The sequence below is a fragment of the Colletotrichum truncatum genome (assembly GCF_014235925.2).
Source record: "Colletotrichum truncatum strain CMES1059 chromosome Unknown Contig_0014, whole genome shotgun sequence".
In the NCBI taxonomy this organism is placed as follows: domain Eukaryota; kingdom Fungi; phylum Ascomycota; class Sordariomycetes; order Glomerellales; family Glomerellaceae; genus Colletotrichum; species Colletotrichum truncatum.
In genome coordinates, this window is record NW_027222411.1 from 144,858 (window position 1) to 167,778 (window position 22,921).

Below are 22,921 nucleotides of genomic sequence, written 5' to 3' on the forward strand. Positions count from 1 at the left end.
ATTAAGTGATGAATCTTCTTCCTACATAACAAAAGGATGGAGGCCCGTCCCTACTGTAGCTTGGATGTAAAACGACTTAAAGTGATGATAATATTGTCTAGTAATGGGATCACCCGTCAGGCAGGACGACATCCCAGCCAAGCTGGGTTAGGCCCCAAGAAATGTGAAGAACTACCGCCATAGCCTCCAACATCTAGTTCCCGTTGATTCGTGCCGTCTGTTTGAATATTCATGCGTTTGGTTTGTTTTGTGTTACTGTTGTCATCAGTGCCTAGGCCGAGTGTTCCTGCAAGGTGTCTGGGGGGGCACTGTTTGATTAAATTAAAGAGAATTATAGTGGTGATAATGAGCCAGGGGACACATCATCTCTCGTCCTCAATGTCTGATTCCTGAGAGGCCGTGTCAGATGTCCTCAACACTCTTGGAAAGACTAGTCACCCGTGAACTTCAGGACCGGAGGAGTAACCAATGCTCTCAAGGCCATGCAGTTCACATGTGAAGCTACTCGAGTCAAGGACGAAGTTCGGGGGGATTAATGAGTCAACCTTTCTGAGCACATCCGTCTGACCTCCGGGTCCTCTGTCAAACCCTCGATGACCATTCAAGCGTTGTGGTGTGGCAGACACTATGGAGAGTCTCTGAAACTTCATCACCTTGTCCACCAAACTGACGTTACTAATTTAGACACCTGCCTGTATGATATTGATACGCGCATCAAATGACCACGGTCTGGATGAGTCGAGCAGAAGTAGAAAACTAAGCTTGTGATATCCCTCGGAATTCACACATACGCAAATCTCGTGAATGATCTCGGCTTTATGGATCTTAACAGCTACAAAGTAGGTGATCAGGACTGATCGGTTATTAGCGGTAGACACCTGGAACGCATCGGATTCAGTAGCCTTGGTGGTGGATGAGTATATTGCTTTACCAGCATTTTTGTAAGGTCAAGTTCCGAGCCTTGGTCCGCCTGGACTGCCTCCTTCGGAAGTAGTGGGACAAATCGCACTCTTTGCTGCTTTTGAGTTTGCATTCGACTCGTAATGGCCGTGTACAAGAGCAATTCCGACACAGCAGCTCCGTGCATCTGGAAGGGGAAGTAGTTGTAACAATCTGCTCATCTGCATGAAGCCATCAGCCCTAAGGCAGAATGGCCGGCAGGAGCTTGACTGCGGTGCGGGTGGGCGTCTCGGTTTCCCTGCTTTTCGCTCTGGCTTCGATGTGGGTTCGACTCGATGAGGAGTGGAATCGGCCCTGTTTGACTTAAAACTTGGAACCCGAGCACCAGTGTGATGTCGTAGGTCTCAGTTGTCAGAGTATCCCAGGACAATGTCTTTCCACCCCAAAGCACCTCCTTACTCTACATAGAGTGCAGTCAACGTCAACGGTGTTAGCATCTGGACCCGATTGTTAGGGTCCACATCAGGTTCAGCCAGCAGTTTGAAGATCTGAGAAGCCACGCAATCGAGCAGCTCCACAGAGGCGGTCTCAACAGAGGAGGCATTCACAGGGTACTCCCCTAGTCTAGCGTTCGCCAACCAGCTCTAGTAATAGACAGCGATAGGTGGTGGAATTTCCGTTATCCTCGAATTTACACCAACATACTCGACCTCTGGTCCCAGGAACTCATGATCATAACGCCAGAGCTGATGTAAGTCATCAGAGTCTTCTGGAAAGCAGATAAATTCCTAAGAACTCAATCAAACAGATCAAGCAAGAGTGGGCATTGACCTCGCCAGATGGTGGTATTCGGCCATGGTCCGGCTGAACGGAGCTGGTCCCCCAGGACCATGACCCTCAGGATAGCTCGATGTCTTGGTGGCAACGCAGTATTTTCACAGTTGTTCTCCTTCCTTGACACCGTCACTAACGGCGCGAAACCCATTGACTCAGCCTTTCTCATCGCCCTCCAGATCATCATCTTTGTGCCCCTTGTCTCAATCCGCAATATCTCGAAGCTCGGTCCTGCTGCTCTCCTCGCCAACATTTTGGTCGTCTTAGGCATGGGCTGCCTCTGTTGGTATGATAAATCCGCTCTTGCGACCCGTGGCATAAACTGGGATTTTGTGACATATGTCGCCATAATTCACGCAGCCCGGGTTGTATGCAGTGCCTGTGAACCATTTACCAAACCGTCCGTGGATCTATTCCTTATTGGAAATGAAGACCAATGCACCGGTTCGATCAAAACGGTCATTTTGGGGTGTCAGTTGAGTCCGGGCTGGCTGGTCATTATTTCCCCTGCAGAAATCATTCTTGGCAAGATAACCGCCAACAACAATTGTCTGGAACCGATCGCGACGCTCTGCTCATCTGTCTTGTTCGTTCTGCGTGGGGAAGGTCTGACTTACCCTTGGGTAGCTTGGGCGCTGATCTCAGCACACTGGCTAAGTGGCCTAAGTTTGAGCTTGGTTCACCCCTTGTATGCCGAATTGGAATGAAAAATTGCACGAAGCAGCGCTCATCGGAACAGATAACATGGTACCTTCATAAATACGTGTATCTGATGGTGCAGGCAGCTCGAAGTCATTGTGGTGGCCGAGAATCTATTTACTAGGAGACTCACTGTTTTGCTCTTTGCTTTGCTAGATTAAAGTTTACTCTACTAATGCAGCTCGCTGACTAGCTACCTGGGTAAGTCGGATTAGAGCCGACTCTTTCGTATCTTTCGCGTGTTTACCACGATATCATAGGCCTACTTCAAGTTAGGAGTCCGGTCAGCAAACTTCCCTACAGTCTCCCATCGAAGCTTGTCATCCTTTAATCTCTAGAACAAACTAGCGGACAAGCTGCGTAAGTATAGAAGTGTCGGCCAAACTGATAGCACTGCCTCGAATTGAGACTCGGCAACCGGTCAGTTTAACCATGGCTATAGCTCTCTTGTAATATGGAGCTACGGCATCTTCATCTTTCTATCCCAGGCCGTCAATGTTAGGCTTCCCACCATCTCCATCTTTCAGTTGGAGAGCAAAACGGACCCACAGGACTTGGTTTAAGTGGGTAAGGCCAGCTGCGGTAAGTCTCGCTATTTGGCCCACTGAAAGATGCGAATCAGGTGTGTAGAGTTGTCCAGTGAGTCAGCTGTCTTGTTCTCCCAGGACATGTTGATAGTCTTCATAACGGTGACTGAATATGCTGCCGGGGCAGTTTATACTTCTTAGATTCGAAATGCAGCCCAGATAATCCATCTAGCTACTGGGTTTGTAAGTGGAGGGATGAGAAATAGATGTTATAACCCGTCGATAGTTGGATGACGAGGATCTGGGTTAGAACTTGACGAGCTTGAGGACCGTAAGCTCTCATTGGTTGAATAGGTACCCATACCACAGTAAGGATATACCTTCACCTGAGTCAATGCGTGAAATAAAAGAGGAAAAGATACAGAGGCATCTCCATTGTCTGTCTCCGAGGGCGATGTCAATTCTGTAGCGTCAGAAAAAGCCAGTCTAAGTCTGGCCATGCCGATCTGGCGCCAGTCCACACAGGAGCCTTTCGAGAACCAGAAAATGGTTTAATTTATTCAGTGAGTGGTGGAGAGTAGGCGTTTTCACATGCGGCTTAGATTTCTGGAAGGCGAGACTAGAAATAGGCCGCATCCAGGCGAGATGTTTTGACGGTATTGATTGAAGTTCGAAATGAGGTTCGTATTAATTAGAGGGTGTAGATAACGAAGTTTCTCCCACATTAGCTCATCATGGGCGCCTCAGACTCTCGAGAATAACAAAAATGGGGCGGCGAAACGCTCTGACGCCTCTGGCAGTTTCTGGCCAATGAAAGGCTCAGACTTGTCTGCCCCATTTTTGTTATTCAAGAGTCTGCGCAGGAACATGGGAATAAGCCGACATGGCTACAAGGTCAACGCCAGAATTGCCCTGCACTAATTCTTATTGTTCCCCTCTAATATAATTGATGACATTTATCGACCACTACGTTTAGTAGGTTGTTGACATGATCTATATCAGGCCGGGAGACTACTAATGCAGTCGGTATGCATTTTTCCATCTCATGACGAGCAGGACGGTGGGGGCAGTTTGGAGAATTGAACGAGCGAATTATTTCGCGTATGTTATAATTTCAAATTGCGAACCTAGATCAACATCGAGCTTGCAAGAAAGTATTAATAAGAATGAGGTTTCTGAGATGCACTCATCTCCTGTCAACCTGAAGAATTCCGTAGTTGATGCACGGACCATTTGGGAAGATTTCTGAAATCGTCCATAACTCTGGATGATTCCATCAACAGCTATCAATTCCCCATCACGCTATCATTAACGCTCTCGACAATACATAACCGTTAGCCACAGTATGTATAGTAGTTGTTGTGAATAGTCTCCTTTTTCAGGTTTGGGAAACCCCAGCTGGAAAACAGTCAAAAGCCAGCATCAATGGCGTCAATTGCTTGCAGCCCAGCCAATTCAACGTTTTGGGAAAAGTTCGCCAGAGATCCCGTCCCGGGCGGGCTACAGACGAGAAGAATATCTCAATTCCATGGCAACTGCATAATAAGAGATCGAGGAAGATTAGTTTGCCTTGTTCCTACTGTGGCAGTAGAAGTGACGTACAGGCTCTAAACGAGATATCTAGGAATAGCGTCACCGGGCCACAGAAGCGGAATAAGACTCGGAAGGGCTGCTTCGATTGTGATGTAACGTTATGTAACTATCGATAGAGATTGTTGGCACCTCTGGCATACACAAGATCTCTAGTACATATATGTACTCTTAATCTCAGCATATGATTTGATGGAAACTTTGGGTATTGAAGCCCTGATTAGCTTTACCCCTCCCTTAGCAAAAATGGGCTCCAATGCCGCTCGATAGGATAAGAAATCGGATGAAACAATGTTGAAGGATCTGCTGAAATAGCACTAGTTGAAGACTCAGTATTCACAAAAGGTGTCGGCTCATGACGCTCCGAGAAGAGGGCACTGATCAAGCGTCTTAAGTACGGTACACGCAAATTTTGGCAACATTCTAGAGTAAAAGAATATCGGGATGTATCACATAACATTAGCGTATCAAAGATTTACCGCTGGATACAATTGCCTGATGCAGAATGGGTTACGAGCAGACATCATTCCCATTTCCAGGTTTGGGAGGCTGGTGTGGAGGCTTGTGATGGCGACCGCAATCTTAGCTATCGCTGACAGAGTTCGAGATCGCATACAAGATGACCGATTGAGGTAGCCATCTCTAGTACGGCTATCTGATTGCCTTAGCCCAACTCCTCTTTCGTCGCACAAGAAAGCACCATGTGCCTAGCTTGGGACATTCCGGCACCGATATTATGTCGTCCGTTTTCGTCATTTGTGGAAGGCGTTCTTTAGGTAGTATGCGGTAAACACAGATGTCGCGACATAACCGAAACAGTCAACCGACTATAGATGGATAATTCAATCGCGACTCATCCTTCGGAAGTGCCATGAGAATGATCTGCGCAGTAGTGAATTTTTGATTGTGTGCATGCATATCGTGTATCGGTTGCTATTGGCCCAAGGCGTCATCGTCTGTATGTGTTGAGGTTGACGGTCAGGATCTGAGTTTGGCTTCAATGTATTTTACAGGGAATCTCAATCCGTTTCGGTACTTATTTCTTGACCACTGCCCCAAAGTCTATTACTTTGAATCTGTATGCCTGTTCTTTGTGTTACTAGGAACTCCTGGCATCGCTACCCAACCTTCTGTCCCTTGGAATTACGTATCAAATTACGGAATTGCCAGCCGTACTAAAATCCGACGTGGCATTGATCTTGTATTTATTAGGTGTGATCTTTTTTGAACCAGTTGCAAAGACGTCCAAAAACGAAAACGGCCAATTCAACTTCAACAGCGGCAACAGTTCAGTTTGTTGATTTCAACAAACTAATTCACGTTGAAAACTGCCCTATATACACGAGCCATACCAAATGCAATCCCAAGTACAAGCCAAACAAGGCGCCCTCTTCAAAGATGGCCAACTTATTCTTCAACCCGCCCCGACACAGGACCCACGAGATCCTCTCAACCTTCCTCTGCCACGGAAGCTCTTAGGGATGTCTTGTCTTTGCTGCTTCGGCGCACTGGCTGCGGCCGCTGAGCTGATTTTAGGAGCCATGTTGCCCGTCTTCGCTCTCGAGTACACCGGGATTGACCCCAAGATTATCAAGGGATTAACGGATGCTGGTGGCCTTCCGGCGAACACTGACCCTTTAGCGATTCTATCAAGTTTCCCTGGAGCGCCACCCATTCTGCACATCTACCTGTTGGCCTCTCTCCCGGTACTGGTGATCGGATTATCGAGTTTAGTACTGGTTCCCATGGCTATCTCAACCGGTCGTCGCCCCGTCGTATTGGTCACCGGTATCTTGGCTGTGATCGGAGCTGTTTGGGCTGGCAACAGTCGATCCCTACTCTCGCACTTGCTCGCTCGCTGTGTCCAAGCTGTTGGGGCCGGGAGTGTGGAGAGCCTGATTCCGTTCATTGTTCAAGACATGGTCTTCGTTCATCAGCGCAACCTATGGATATCCGCCGTCTTCGCGGCCCAAGGTCTCATTATCATCATCCTGGGTATTACAGCTCCATATGTTATCATCTATTTGAGCTGGCGCTGGATGTATTTTATTACAGCTATTGGATCATTCTTTTTCCTTATCGGTGTTGTCTTCTTTATGCCGGAAACTCGGTGGGAGCGGACGCGTGCCGAGAGGAGTAAGCCTTCTCTAACATTCTTGACTTGCTCGCTCTTGCTAACCTCTTAACTTTATAGATGGGGTTCCCCGAGATGAAATCGGCTTTGAAAAAGCTCCAAGGACCTTCGAGTACAACATTGCCTTTTACCATGGCAAGATGGAATGGCGTAAGGGTTGGAACGCCTTTCTCGACACCCTGCGTACCTTCTTTTACCCACATATCTTCTTCATCACTATGCTTAACAGCGTGATGATTGCTTGCGCATTTGCTGCTGGATATACTATTGCTCCCGCTCTTCTCACAGCACCTTGGTTGTAAGTAAGATTATTAGCCTTTCACGATCCACTGCTGATTTTCGACTAGATGGAGATTTCTAAACCTCGGTTTCTGTCTTCTACCGATCCTTTTCGCCGCAGTCGCAGTGGTCTTTATCACTGGAAGTGCTGCTGACTGGCTTGCAAATTACATCGCTAAGAGGCGCGGAGTTCGTGTGCCAGAAAACCAGTTGATCAATCTGATCATTCCAACTGTGTCAGGCCTTGTAGGTTCCGTGATCTTCGGCCTGGCTGGTTCCAATCAAGCCCAGTACTCTTATTTTGTATTCCTCGCTGGCCTCGGCCTAATGGCTTTCGGTTTCTTGGGAGCTAATTCGATTGGCGCGGTCTATGTCCTGGAGTGTTACCCTCATCTTGCAGGGCCAGCTCTAGTGAACATCGCTTCATTCAGAGCTTTGTTAGCATTCGTGCTCTCTTTCAAGATCTCGGATTGGGTTGTTCAAATGGGCTACTTCGGAGCTATGATGATCTATACGGGACTTATTGGCGCATTTGCTATTTCCCTACCGATCGTCTATGTCTACGGCCCGGCTTGGAGAAGCAGATGGCCTGCCGAGCATTTCGGCGACAAATGAAATTCCAGTAACAACCAAATGGTAAGCTTTTACTTTTGTACTTTGTTGAAGCAGTGCATATCAGACACGATTTTGTTTAATAAAAATTTGTTTTGGTGATCTGACCCTGCTTAAATGTAGCTCAATTTGAAGAAGCGAATGACATTGACTAATCCAGTATATTCGGCCTTTGGAAGAAGCCTAAAACCTTCAGTAGCGATGTATCAGACTTTGTGAATGGCGATGGCAATAATATTCACGTGCTGCGTAGATACCGAGGCCTTAGCAAGCATGTTTTCAAAAATCACGACCAATCATACTCTAACTTTCGCGTCTGACATTGAGTTGACCAATCGCACGAAAGTGTTTGAGCTACGGTTTTGGCCGCGATATCCAACAAGGCCCAGCCCGGTATAAATATTACAAATAAGTAGAGCTACGTAAACCCAAACTTAATATCTGCCCGCCTAATACAGATATTAACTACAACAATTTCACGATAGTATGTCATCACTTAGATTGTAACTATGTTTCAGCTGAGAAACTGGGTCTAGTAAGACTTGAAGTTGATGTCTTTGATAAATACGCAGTATTCGGAGCAGGTTGTTCCGTAATAAGGCGAAGATAGCCTGAACCGTTTACTGAGGACAAGAATTTATACCTGAGTGAGCCTTGCAGCAACTGTCGAAGTCGGATCTGCTTTTACCAGTAGGGACAATACACCCAGTCTAAATGAACGGTTCGAATCAGTGATTGCCATTAAGTGCCGAGAGCAACAAGGTTTGAGAAACTTTTGGGCGAGTTCACTTGGTTATATGCGTGCGGCACTCTACTTGTGGGATTTGGGGGCCGGATGGGAGTAGACATGAGACTTACACCCTCGAAGGTATTGCGTCCACAGCAGCTCTTCGTCAGTCCGTTGTGTTGTGAAAGATCGGCGCCACAGCAAAAGACGAATGTGCCAGCAGCGACACTAAAGGGTATACATGTCAACTTCCTCAACAAGCCTCTCACAGCAATTCGATCCGTAATTTCGCCGTTTCTCATTAGATTTGAGCATTTTCTTTAGGAAGATTTTATGACCTACACTATACCTATAGGGAAAAGCGAAAACCCAGCCATAAACTGCATTTTTTGTGGTCGTTCCTCTCGTCTCCGTCTATAAGGAACTTCGAAGATGGTTGACTCACATACAAGTGAACAGCATAACGCCTCAAACGCAATGCACAACACATACGGCACATCCGAATAGCAGCAAGAGGCATGGGGGTTGCATTCAGGATGGCTTTTTACAGCGTCAGATTATCAGAGAATCTTGATTAAACCGTTGATGTTTCAGTAAAGACGGAAGTAACATAACCAAATTCATCAGCACATCTTTCGCACGAACTTGACGAAAGTCATGTACACCGCGCCGTAAGCCTCTGACTGCGAGCTCTGCATCGCGTGTGAACTGACTTCCTTTTGTTCAGCAGGGGAAAAAGAAAACGCTGGCAATGCGCTTTGGATACTTGAAGTTCTTTTTATTGCTGCTGCAGCTTTCGCGCCGGAACTGAAGAGTTATTCAAGCTCGCTGTTATTAATACTACACTCGCATAGCTTTACCACCTTTCTGTAAGCAACATCTTGATTTTGTTTCCGCAATAATGTAGCTAGCGTTTAGCACTCAACAAGCTATCGATGTATCACTACCATCATAGTAGTTAGAAAGTTTAAATAATGGAGGGTCGGCACTGCTGCTCTAACGAGCTAATCTTGGCAGTGGGGCACGAATTTGATGTTCGGCTTCTCAACCCGTTCTCATACAGTCGAAGAGTCCCATTCTCTGCAGCGAAATATAGTACAGAAAGAAGTATCGTTTACTTACGGTGTAGTTATAACGCCTAGCTTTTGTTTATTGAGAAAAGACATCGCGGCCTTATTACGATAGGATTTGTGAATAGATATGGAGCGCCTAATTGAGAGATATGTTAGAAGAAATCTATACCATAATCCATTATGGACGTGCTATACACACTGGAGTACAAGCAATGTTTACAAGAACCTCTTTCATCATCTGACACTACAAGGGCCACCATCCTCCAGGATGAAGTCACTTGCTTCTTTCGCAGTATCGAAATAGAACTCTAATATTTCCTAGTGCTTCTGCTTTGTGCTATTGTTGGTTGCACTGACCTGCCTGTAACAAATAGCTGCGATGGGGGGTTAACTGCTGTGTATTACCATCTAAGCGTAGCCACAAACAAATAGTATGAGCAGGTGAAACAAGATTCTGCGTTGATTGGCATGTAAACCTACTAAGTAATCAGGTGAATCTAAGTTAAAGCCCTCAATTCTTCCGAATCTACAAGTAGGGTGTGTTTCAAGAGGAATAGCTGTGCAGCATTAAGAGGGAGCAATGTAGATAGAGTCGAAGGCAATCTTCCGTTATATGCTGAGCTCAGAGAGGGGCTTACAGACAGACCTATTTCGACCTTTTTCAATTTCACGCATAGAAGAGCTAGTGAGAAAACCTTGATGAAGGCCCAATATTTACCCGCTACCCTGATTCAGGTTGCGACATCTCGAATGGAAATAACAAGCTTCCTAATCACACGTGCACAAGCAGTGGTGACATGGAGTAAGACCAAGAAGGCTGAAGTTCAAATGCTTATTGACTCCCACTTAAATTATGGCATTCCGTATAACCTTCAGTCAGCTCGTGGTGGCGTGGACACCTGGTATTACAGCCGGATGCCTAGTGCCGGAGCGATTCATTGTGTTGCCGTTGTAACCGATTACGCACGAGTCATTGCTTGTGATTAATTTGAGCCAATATAGAGCCCTTGCGAGTACCTCAGTTACGATAATGTCACAAGAAGGCGCAGATGGTGTTATTTTAGTACCGCTTTATCAACGTAATGGTAGTCACGTAGACCCCTTTGCATAATGTTAGTAAGAATGGGGCTTTTTGTAGCATCCAAACAACGCAAATATAAATATGAAGAAAACGGTAGCCACATTTTCATGAGAGGCCTTGAATCATCTCATTCCGAAAACTATATTCCCTACCTTCTACAAGGACCAGTTCATCATGAAGCTATCCTTGAAACTTGCATTTTGCTCCCTATTCCCAGCTGTATTCAGCTACTGGGTATGAATACCGGAAGTTGCTAAGTTCGATGGCTAATACTAGTAAACCAGACATGTTCACTTTCTGATAGCATTGAAAATCACGGAATGTGTAACGACAGTACAGGAAAAGAACCGTCTCAGAAATGCCGAGTGGTGAGGTTGTCTTCGGACTTTGATTAAACAACCGCTCACGTTTGGAACAGGAGTTTCAGTGTAAGGTCCCAGGCAACGGATGTTATCCGACAACTCAGAATCTGAATGGCGAATGGATGGCAAACTGTTCTTAACCGTAGGGGTGCATTGTTACAGCACTAAAGAAGGTGTTACAGCACTAAAGAAGGTTAGGTATAGCGCTGGTCTACTGTATGGCTGGTATTGAACAGACTGAATCTTACTCCTCCTCCCACTGAGAGAGTCATAGAGGGAATTGGGGTCCTTTAGCCTCGCTATACAAGCACATAGTAACCCAGCCGTCTGCCTTGGCTACCCGCGCGCTCCGGTCGTCCGACAGAAACCGGTACCCGACCTTAGTCTCGCTGTGGTCGTCCCTCGATCACCGACTACGGTATGAGTGGCAGCTGGCCCGTGGCCTCGTGTTCTCGCCGATGTCCCTGCTCTTAAGATCGAATTCAAATGTTCGATACCAACGAAGGCAGTTTAGGGAGGCGATGAGTGGGTTTATAGAATCTTGGACACTTCGGATACTATAGTGCGAATAGCCCTCTCATAGACACCATCTCTACATACCATCAATTTAATCGGCGCTCCAGATAGACTTCGCACGTATAATGAATAAAAGCAGACTCGTCACTCCCTTCGTAGTGTTATGGCTTTATAAACGTGCCCAACATGATAGCACGCAAAGGCCATATATCATTCTACTTTAGCGGGTTGTCTACATCGGATCCCTTAAATGGATCGCTACCACTTCAACACAAACGCGCATATCCTGAATGATAATATCTTGGAAAAGGATATAAATTAAGTTGCGGCTTGATGTTTTGCGGAAAAATATAAGCCTCAAAGCAGCATTTTGTTCAGAATCAGTCAGCTTGTGCTACGGACAGAAGCTGTAGGTCTTGTTCACCGGTATGATGCATGTCTGACGTAGAAATTAGGTAAGAAGGCTAGAGACACATGTCGCTGCTGTTTACAAGCATCGCGCCCTAATAGTACTGCATTCAAATCGGACAGAGAATATCGATACGAGCCGTTTAGGCTAGTTTTGGTAGCCCGGTATCGAGTCCGGGCCGACACGATACCAAGCTCAGTGGTGAGTTGGTTACTTATCGGGTATGCGGCAAGAAACTTTCGGCTTGTGGTAGTAGTAGGTATGCCGATTGCCGATAATACGACTGCACGAGTAATATACAACATGATGCTTGGGGATTTTCATCTTATCTACCCGAAATAGATACGTCTCCCCGCTAGATGACTCACGCCCTTCTGAAGAACTACTAACTAAAAATATTTTGACTATCATAATTAATACCAATCCTTATATAGCTTGGTCATCTAGAAGACAAACAGTGGGTCTTACAAATGTCTAATAGGGATTATTTCAAAAACTCTTTTGGCCTAGCTTGCTAAGCAAATTGATAAGTGGCTGTAATTCTCTAAAGCTGGTTGAGGTATTGAGTGGGGCCTGATGCTATTGACGCTAGACTTGGTGACCCGTGTTGACCTGTCCGGATACCCCGGAGGCGTCAAACCTAATCGATTGAATCTAATCTAAAAGTTACTGCTAATGCAGCCTAAGCTGCTCAAGCCGAACGGTGCAGGGATAGACTACGGCCGAGAGTTAATAAGTTCCATACACGGAAGTCAGACAAGTGCCACAACCACTAGAGACAATCACATGGTTTTGGTCATCTCTTGAAGAGACCCCTGTATCTATTAGGATCTTCGGTTTGAGACATATAGCACAAATACCTCTACGAGAAAGTTTCCAACTTTGTAATTACATACTGCAAGTGAATGGGAACACTGTAAGCAAAGACCTCTTGACCTTAACACGGTTCCAAAACATTGAGCTATACTGTTTTTATCGATTCTAACTCGAGCGGACACCTGTAAATCTTGTCATAATAGAGAATGCTGTTGTACTCTTTGCCTAACTTCTTAAGGGGCGTTGCCCACTGCGCAACAGTTGCTCTTCAGTATGCCGTTCAAGGAGGAGAGACATCCGAATCGGTGCTCCCAGCCAATTGAATTACGATTGAGTGTCTCATTAATCGACGGCAAGTTTGGAATATCACTGAAAGTCCACCTCGTTTTCTTTGGAAATTCAACTATTTGTAACATTGGCAGCTGAGGTAGTAAGGAGACCTTCAAAGAATCCAACTTGACACTTGTATTGAATGACAACTATCATTTTAAGATGGCAAATTCATTCTTATGTAGTTATTCGCAGCAAATAGGTATGTCCATACGGACTACAGGGCCAATGTACTGCATTAACAGTTTACCGCCAAACGAAACAAGCCCATGGTCGCATAATAAACAATTTAGGCCCTCATGTAATGTAACAGAGATACCTTTCTAACGAACCAATTTGCTTCGTTGATCTGATGGACTCTGTGGCCGGCGGTGTAGGTAAAGAAGAACGTCAAATTGAGACAACTTCAAATTTACTACGAGCGCTCAGTAACGACCCCTTTCAGACCACAAACGAGCCGCAAAAGCTACTTTATGGTATGCCACATCTAGATTGTGACAGAAGCGAATTGTCGAGCGGATTAAAGCTAATCACGAGTCATTGTGACCCCTTCGAATCATGGCAATGCCTACACACCAATGCAAGCTTGGATAAGCCGCAGAGACGATTCAGCGCCTCCCTTTTCAATCTAGGCTGACAACCCAGGGAAACAGCCTCCGGGCTCATGCACAAATACCCAGTACCTAGATGGCTTCCTTCGTCAGTAACTTTACTAGTTGAAGGCAAATAAAAGACTTATTAGATTAGGTTTTGTCTGTTGTTACTTCTGTTTTCCGGCGAAACCGGCTGACCCACCGATGTTTTTAAGAAGTACTAATACGAAGTGTTGACTCCCCCGAGAAAGATTCACTTGCGCAGTCTCGTTTCTCCAGTCACTACTCACTCCAAGACACCATTAATTACCTTGAAATTTGTTCTCAAATTCAAATCAAGATGCACATCAACATCTCTGCTCTCATCGCCGTTAGTGCGTTCATCACCGGTGCCGTCGGTACGTTTCTTGGCCTTCTACTACGGCGTTGCTTAGTATATGTTTTCTAATGTTGTGCTTTCAACCGCATCCAGCGTGTTCTCCGGCAGGATGTAAGTCAAACCATCCCACCTACAGGCCTAATCAGCTCAAGCCAGCTATCAAGCACTTTGACGATACTTTGGAAGCGTTCCCATCTTTACTGACAAATAAACCCCCAAGCTTTATGCTATATTGGACAAGCCAATGACTGTTGCGATGGAGCTGACTGCATGGGTAAGCCCTGTACAGTCCCGCCACGAGTTAATTTGTTGCTAAATACGTGCAGAGCATGCCCCTGGAGAAAAAGCCGGGTATTGCGGCCATTAAATCGTCGACTTGTTATGATCAACGAGAACAGTACGATAGCAATTGAAAACGGGTTTCAAGGCTTGAATTAAGCTTTGAGCTTCCTAGATTCCTTCCACTAACCCTCGTGAAGCTATGTTTTTTTACAAATATATTCGGCGTCTGATCAGTTTTTATAGAAATGAAGACTTTTAGCATCAAATTTTTTGATGCATTAATACGCTAACTCTTCTAAGATGTTGGCATCACCTAACTATAACAAAACTCCTAGTTCCATCCTAGTTTTGGTTTATTCCATTACCTAGTATTCAAAGTTATAAAAAAACGGAAACTTTTAGCCAAGTCGTATCCTAGTATAGTATACATCTAGCAATATTTTAGGAGCCCATACTTCTTCGGAATCTGGCATATAGTATTCCTGACAGAAACAAATGCTGTTAGAGCTTCTGATTCTTCAAACCCCTACGTAATACCTACATCACGTCAACATGCGTTCATGTCACCCAATTAAAGTACTTCCCTTAATCGAGCTTTTTAGTTACCAAAGATGATTAATTCTGTAACGGGATCATAAACACACCAAGAGTCACAAGATTTATTTTGCCCCGTTAAAATCGTTTCCTCACATTTTGGTATTTGAAAAGGACTTGTTTGGTGCTGTCTTGGAATGCGGCAAGACGTCAAACCAAACAATTGACATTGATAAGCTTCTAGTCAACTTTTACTGTCTAAAGTTCACCGAAAGCTGGTAAAAAGCCAAAAAAAAAAAAAAAAAAAAAAGTATCTAGAATAAAAATCCGACCCAAAGCTATATCATACGAAACTCTTCCTATTTCCGAGCCATATTCCTACCGCACGTAAAGTCTTTTTACCCATCCGAGCTGAGTTATCCTGGGCCATTAGACTAGTTGCAGTCAGCCTTGGGCTTTGTCCTCCCGTGGTTTGATTCTCGAGCCTTCACTTCTCACGGCATAGGGTGTATGTCAAACCTCTCTAGAGTGATGCCTCTCTAAATGATTTTTGATTAGGAGCCAAGATGCGGCAGCCAGCCAGCTAGGTACCGTGCTGAGAGATGGGCTATTTGAGATGACAACTGTACCATAGTTGGTTGCCCTACTTTTAAGGTCATCGAGTCAAGAGGGCCGAGAGGAACAAACCAATATATGCGGGTTAGAATGAGGGCGGATACAAGTGCCGGAGCTCGGCAAATACGGCACAGGCGCAAACTCTGTAGGTGGTGCATAGTTCCATTACTTCATGTGTTCCGTTACCCCATTTCTCTTCAGTACAGCCAAGTATTTGAGTGCTAACACTGCCAAAGCGGTGTAATTATATTCAGCACAGCACCTTTTCATTAGGGTTTATTGAGAGGCGGATCACCACTGGATACAAAACCCCATTCTTTAGAGGTATTGTTTATAATAAAATCCTTCCATGTCAGGTTTACTAAAAGCGTTTACGGTACTTAGACCATGTCTACTGTCACAGGCATATAAGAACATGCATGCAGAAGATCCTTTGTGAAGTTCTCAGGGCGATGTATGTTTAAGACTTATTTGAATGGTTTAAGACCCTATTGACAAGCTAGGCAATGAAACTATTAATCCAAGTGACATCTATGTTCTCTCATCTGCCAATCTCGACTTGTCTCCTGGCCCTGTCTCTTAGCCTAAGATAATTGTTTGCAGCCACTCAGCACCTAGTTGAACTCGAAATTGTTGCTCCATGGCTGGGGCCGATGAATTCGACACTGCAGGTACGAGTGTCGGTGATTCTCCAGTCTACATGAATTGAAGGACTGCAGTCATACCCGCCACCACTCGCTCCGCAGTCTCCAATGCCGGGATTAGGACTTCCAGGCGGGCAAATAAGAGTGACCTCGCAGGCTGAAATAGCCTGGAGAAGTAGCACCAATGAGGCTACAGAGTGTGTGAAGCGCATCATAACTACCTGCGTTGTAGTAAGTAAAAACTACTATTTGTTCTTGAGGATGTAATTACTAGCGTAGGGTTGAGACTTAGGCCGGAGATAACGTCCCACACCCACTTCTGGGCACCCCCCACATTTGGGCACCCCATTTACACCAAAAACGCCGTTTTTCGAAATTCTATATTAAACTAAATACTTTACTTATTAAAGAGAATAAATATATATTAAATAGATTAAGACTTAATTATAATACTTAAGTAGCTATATACTAGTATTATTAATAATAAGTATTATAAATTCAAGGTTTAACATTTATAATACTAATTTACCTAGCCTATATCTTAATATATAAAATAGGTAGAGATATTTAACTAATATGATTAGAATTTTTAAGTAAGATATAGTAGATTTATATATTCTTATACTTAGTAAAAAATTCTTTAAGCTTAGAATAATATTTTAAAATTTCCCTTAAGAAAAGTTTCTATTATAGAATTTTAACCCTTAATTATACTATATTTACTACAGTAATACTTTTAAATCTCTTTTAGATATAATTATATACTTTTAATAAGTATAAATATTAATTTCCTAGATTTTTTAAATAAGTATATATGAGCGAAAATATATTTTTCTAATGTTAAGGAATACTAGTAAGTTACTTGTCAAAAAGGGTGGTAGGCCAGGGGCGCTGGAAGCGATGCACACGCAGAGCGCCTAGGATGCCAGGAAGGCGCTAGGAGGAATGTTTGGCCGAGGACCGCGCTAGGTGCGCTTAGTCACAGGGAACACGCCGGAAGAAGGCGCGTAAGGGATACGGACAGGTCTTAGGAAAAGAAGAAGCACAATACACATCACGATTGACCCCTGAATGTGCGCCTACGAATATTCGAACAATTAACAGTCTGATTACCTACTAATTGGCCTACCTATAGGCAAAACGAAGCTATTCGAAGATCCGATCAACTGCAAAACACACGAACACCCCGTTTACGTCCCTCAAAACCCACGCGATAAGCCCGAATCAATAACGACATAAGCAAAGATGGAATCCATTGTCCTCAACAACCCCAGTCAATGGCCAACCTGGTATAAGGTTTTCCAGGGTAAAGCCACCGACTTGGACGTCTAGGAGCAAGTGGATCCCGGCGCCGAAAACCCCGAGAAGCGGATGCCGAAGCCGGAGCCTCCGGCCTTCTCCGACTACAAGAAGAAAGGTATACCGCGACATACCCGCGGATCAATCATCGAGGTGTCACAGACACCAGATATCGAAGAAGTTCGATCGAACGAGACGGCTAGACGCCTCCAAGACCTTGTCAAGGAGGACCGTGAGGAGTATGTACAGCTCCGGAGCGACTACAACCATGATATCCGTATCTACGAGCGTGAAGCGGCTGCTCTACGAGAGCTCCGCAACTGGGTCCTATCGACAGCAGCCGAGAAGTACGTCAATGCGTGCTGTAAACCTACGGAGACCCTCTACGCCTGGATGGTCAAGCTGAAGGGCGTGGCCTCGATCTCGAACAATGAACAAAAGAGCGCCGCGCGTGAGGAGTACGAGAAGACCGTCAAGCAAGCGGCTACAAAGCGGATAACCACGAAGGCCGAGATCGAGAACTGGCTCGAGCAATGGGAGGCCGCAATGTTGAAGGGACAAGAGGTTAACCTTGCCTAGACAAGGGACTTCAGCGAGTGGAGCGAGGACTTCCTAAAGGTCATTGCGAAGACCGCTATTTCTGCGTTCCACGCCACGTTCGAGGCGAAGTTCCACGAGTCGGACAACCCCTCGATCAGCGAGATCTCTGCGGAAGTACGACGATATATATGAATCTACGCAGATACCCTATCGACAGGACCAAGAGCCTCAAGAGGTGCCTTTGCCACAACAAGAGAAGGACCCAAGGAGACCATGCCTCGGAGTACAACCAAGAAGCGACATAGGGCCGCCGATTCGCGGACCCAAAACGAGATGCCAACGTGTCACGGATGTGATCTGCCACGACACCTACTTGCCAACTGCTTCTACTGCTTCCCAGAGGAAGCGTATGAAGGATGGAGGCCCAGCAACGACATCATGAAGAAGGTCACCGAGCGTCTCAAGGCCGATGACGACCTCGCGGACCGCGTGAAGAAGATCCGTGAACAACGCGAGAAGGAAGCGAAGCAGACCTGACTGTATGGTCGGTGTATGGGGTCAGCCAACGCATCGTGGAGGAAGCAGTATACGAGTAACCGTTCTGCGTTCATGATCCGGACTGAGTACCCCTTACATAACTCTGCGATATACGACTCAGGATCATCGCTACACGTGTTCAACAACCGGGCTCGATTCTCAGGTTTCAGAGCAGCTGAACCAGGGGATTACCTATGGGCAGGAGCCTCACAAGTCCCAATCCTAGGGTATGGAAACGTGGATATAACGGCTGACGCTGAGCGGGGGAAGAAGGTAAGACTCCGCTTATACAACGTCGCTTACTGCGAAGAATTCGCAACGAATCTAGTCTCCTACCGCCTTCTACGGCAACGAGGGATGTGGTGGGATAACCGCCCAGGCCAGAATTGCGTACGAAGAGCGGATGGGACACTCGTCTGCTACCTTCACGATCTCCATGGACAACAGGTTATCGAGGACAATACCAAAGCAGGATTCGTCACGCAGGCGAAGCAGCGCCACACATCGTTTACACCGCGCAAAAGACTCGCAGGAAGACCGTTCAGATGGCACCAGAGACTGGGTCACCCGGGCGAGGGGGTGCTGGAGCACCTCGTCAACGCCTCTCGAGGCGTGAAGATCATGGGTGACCTACGCAACAAGCTGCCTGACTGCTCAGCGTGTGGAAAAGGGAAGACAAGACGAATTGTTCGACGTGCCCCACGCGAGTCTATAGCGTGGGCAAAACCAGGATCAAGAGTGGCGTTCGACTTTCACTCGATTAGCCCTCAAGGATACGGAGGCTATATGTCTACGGTAATACTCTCTGACCGACTAACAGGATACTCGTGGGACTACTACCTTAAGGACCGTACAACAGAGACGCTCCTCGAGGTATTCGATCTCTTCATGGCCATGATGAAGACGCAATATAATATACAGGTCAAAGTCTTCGAATGTGACCGCGAGGTTGCAACGATTCATCAGCAAGTCGCCACTCACCTTCAATCTCAAGGGGTGGTCCTCGAACCCTCTGCGCCCAATACGCAGGCCTAGAACGGAGGCGCCGAGCGAATCGCAGCAGTTATCAAGGAGAAGGCTAGGACCCTTCGCGAGGCAGGCAAGTTCCCTGAGATGCTGTGGCCCGAAATCGTTGCCGCCGCGACGTATTTATACAACAGGACGCCGTCAGCGGCGCGCGGCTGGAAAACGCCCTTCGAACGGTTCTATAATCAGTTTCGCGGCCCAGATCTCGGGAAGCCTCATCAAGCCCACCTTCGAGCGTACGGCTGCAAAGTGTATGCGCTCACAACAGACGCACAGCTGGGCAGGAATAAGTCGAGAAAGCTTCAACCGAGAGGATGGATAGGCTACCTCATTGGGTACAGTACTAGCAACTCCTACCGCGTGTGGAATCTGCTTACTGCCCGCGTTATCACAACGCGAGACGTTGTGTTTAGGGAAACCGAGTTCTTTAATGGAGATATCAACGAGCTGCGGGATGACCTCAAAGACCTCGACGTGAACGAGCTCAACGCTCTTCTCGCGCGACTAGAGGTCTCGCCCATAGGGATAACATCTCCAGAGTACGCACACACCGCAGACGAAGAAGTCGATGAAGTCCAGTACATTGAAGACGAAGAGGCACAAGAATACACCGCACCGCCGTCGCCTAAGTACGTGGAGTCACGATTCGAACTCAATACACCACCGCGGACGCCACCTACCTCGTTCTTCGCAGGCCTTGAGGAGGCACTCGGAGTGAAGGGGTGGAGGAAGAGACGTGCTTCGATCGCTCCTGAGGCGGTTCATGCACGCGAATCGATCCACGAAGAGTTTCCAATTACCACTCCGCGTACCTCCTGGCAAGCTGCTTTCCTCGGCGGCACTAGAACGGGTAGAAAACGAGTGAAGATGAAGCAAAAGGCGAAGAACGCCGATACCAGCCTGGAAGCGGTAGTATGTTGGAACAACAGACTCGAAGGTCTCACCGTAGCCGGACGTGGTAATGGTATGAACCCTGCCCCTGGGCCCAGGAGGAGTCTTAGAAACCCTGGGTGTGAGCGTGCCTTCGACCTCCGTCAGGGAAGAAACCACGTTGATTCGAGGGTAAAGGAAGACCTTCCCTCTGGGCTAAGCTCCCACAACGGTAGGCCCGTGTCAGGTGACGGGGGGCCCGCGGTTGAGACCGTGGCCTCTAGCGTTCCGGGAGAGGACCGTCCTCTGCCCCAGCGAAAAAGCCAAGCAGGCGTACTACCCCCAGTGCCTCAGAAACATGCCGATCTATACGGCCACCCCTACGAGAGGGGATTCCGAGAAGCGGAAGAGAAGCACCTCGCGAGCCACGATGAGATGGATACATACGTCGTCGTGGACCGTAGAGAAGCCGCCGGGCACCAGATTCTGGGTTGCCGGTGGGTATACGTCTATAAAACGGACGAGAAGGGAGCACTCCAGAAACTCAAGGCAAGGATCGTTGTTCGAGGAGATCAACAGGCTAAAAACGCTTTCAAGGATACATACGCTGCGACCCTCGCTGGACAATCGTTCCGAACCCTTATTGCCACCGCGGCCTAGCAAGATCTTACCTTACTGCAGTACGACGCAGTTAATGCCTTTGTCCACGCTCCGATCGACGAGACAGTATATATGGAGTTTCCACCGGGCCATGAGCAGCAGGGGAAGGTCCTGCGGCTGAAGAAGGCTCTATACGGCCTTCGCAGGTCCCCTCTACTGTGGCAACGGCATCTAGAGAACGGTCTGAAAGCAATGGGGATGGAACGCGTCGCAGGCGAGAATTGCTGCTGGCGGAAGGGACGCGTGCTCTTCTTCTTCTATGTCGACGACTGTGTTCTCGCGTTTCCCCCTGAGTGTAGAAACGCTGCTGAGCGCCTCATTAACGGGCTCAAAGAGAAGTACCACCTGGAAGGCGGAGACCCTCTTCACTGGTTTCTAGGAATCGAGGTCACGCGCGACCGAGCCAAGAAGAAAATCTGGCTATCTCAGGCAGCATACGCACAGAAGATCGCACGGTTGATTGGTCAAGGCACACATAAAGGATCACAGAGGAAGAACACTCGATTTACGACACCTATGACGAACGAGGAGCTACTGCCCGCCGAGGAGCACGCCTCAAAGAGCGAAATAACGGCATACCAACGAAAGATTGGATCGATCCTATACTTGGCGGTGATGACGCGCCCCGATATCGCCTTTGCTGCAAGCCGTCTGGCGAGGTTTAACCAGAATCCCTCTCAGAAGCATCATCGCGCTGCAGATCGAGTATTACAGTACATCTTGGACACCTGCTTCCTTAGTCTCGAGTACGATGGCAACAACAAGAGTTTCGAAGTCGCATCAGACGCCAGCTTCGCAGATAACTCGCTAGATCGAAAGAGCTCTCAGGCGTACGCACTACGGCTTGCTGGAGGATTGATCGGATGGAGAGCGAACAAACAAGACACAGTCACAACATCAACGACAGAAGCAGAGCTTCTCGCCCTCTCACAAGCAGCACGCGAAGCTATATTCGTTAGCCGTCTGTTGAGTGCTCTTAATACGACGATTCCAAGCGGCGGAATAACGATCCAGTGCGACAACCTCTAGACGATTCGAATAGTAACTGAGGAACTCGTGACTCTAAAGACGAGGCTTCGTCACGTTGATATACACAACCACTGGTTGAGACAGGAGGTTGAGAACGGCACCATCAACGTCGTCCACACACCAACGAAAGACCTTGTTGCGGACGGACTCACGAAGAGCCTCGCAAGGCAACCGTTTGAAGACTTCATAAAACAGCTCAACTTGGTGAAGAAGGAGACGGAACCACTACGCGAAGAGAGGGACCCTCTCGCAGAGACCGCATGGAGCGGAGGGATCTTTGAAGGAGGAGAGGAATAAGGAAGAAGTCGGTTGGCCTGCCACCCCTAAGGGTAGCCTCCGCTGCTGCGTATGAAGCGCGCAGGAGCGCCCTAGGACCGAGGTCTCGAGCCGCGAAGGCTAAAGGGGTGTGTCAAAAAGGGTGGTAGGCCAGGGGCGCTGGAAGCGATGCACACGCAGAGCGCCTAGGATGCCAGGAAGGCGCTAGGAGGAATGTTTGGCCGAGGACCGCGCTAGGTGCGCTTAGTCACAGGGAACACGCCGGAAGAAGGCGCGTAAGGGATACGGACAGGTCTTAGGAAAAGAAGAAGCACAATACACATCACGATTGACCCCTGAATGTGCGCCTACGAATATTCGAACATTACTAGTATCTACTAACATTTTAAAGCTTTTAGTTTTAAACTTCTATATTATAACTATTATTATATTTAAACCTTTATAAAAAATTAGATGGCTATAATTATACTTAACATAGTTTATATATATTTTCTTTTCTTAGTAAGTATAGTAGTTAGTTTAATATAGAATTTCGAAAAACGGCGTTTTTGGTGTAAATGGGGTGCCCAAATGTGGGGGGTGCCCAGAAGTGGGTGTGGGACGTTATCTTAACGTGTCACTAGCTGATGGGGGAACGAAGTTTTGTGAAGTCTCAATATCTATCTTCACCCTTAAATACTGCGAAACGGAAACCGTATTTTGATCTTTACAGAGGTGTCCCGCTTTTCCCCGGCTATGACGGATACGG

General features: G+C 46.9%; 2 protein-coding genes across 2 annotated transcripts; both read left to right on the forward strand.

Moving 5' to 3' along the window:
- Positions 1-5,905: 5,905 nt before the first annotated feature.
- On the forward strand, positions 5,906-7,578 carry CTRU02_215227 (major facilitator superfamily transporter; the record flags this gene model as incomplete). The annotated part of the gene is made up of 3 exons (XM_036730506.1): positions 5,906-6,686; positions 6,745-6,982; positions 7,032-7,578. The coding sequence occupies 3 exons, from the start codon at positions 5,906-5,908 to the stop codon at positions 7,576-7,578; spliced, it is 1,566 nt and encodes a 521-aa protein (XP_036577749.1).
- A 9,729-nt stretch (positions 7,579-17,307) lies between these two features.
- Positions 17,308-18,312, forward strand: CTRU02_215228 (gag protein; the record flags this gene model as incomplete). The annotated part of the gene is made up of 3 exons (XM_070206412.1): positions 17,308-17,799; positions 17,854-17,949; positions 18,043-18,312. The coding sequence occupies 3 exons, from the start codon at positions 17,308-17,310 to the stop codon at positions 18,310-18,312; spliced, it is 858 nt and encodes a 285-aa protein (XP_070059903.1).
- Between the last annotated feature and the right edge of the window lie 4,609 nt (positions 18,313-22,921).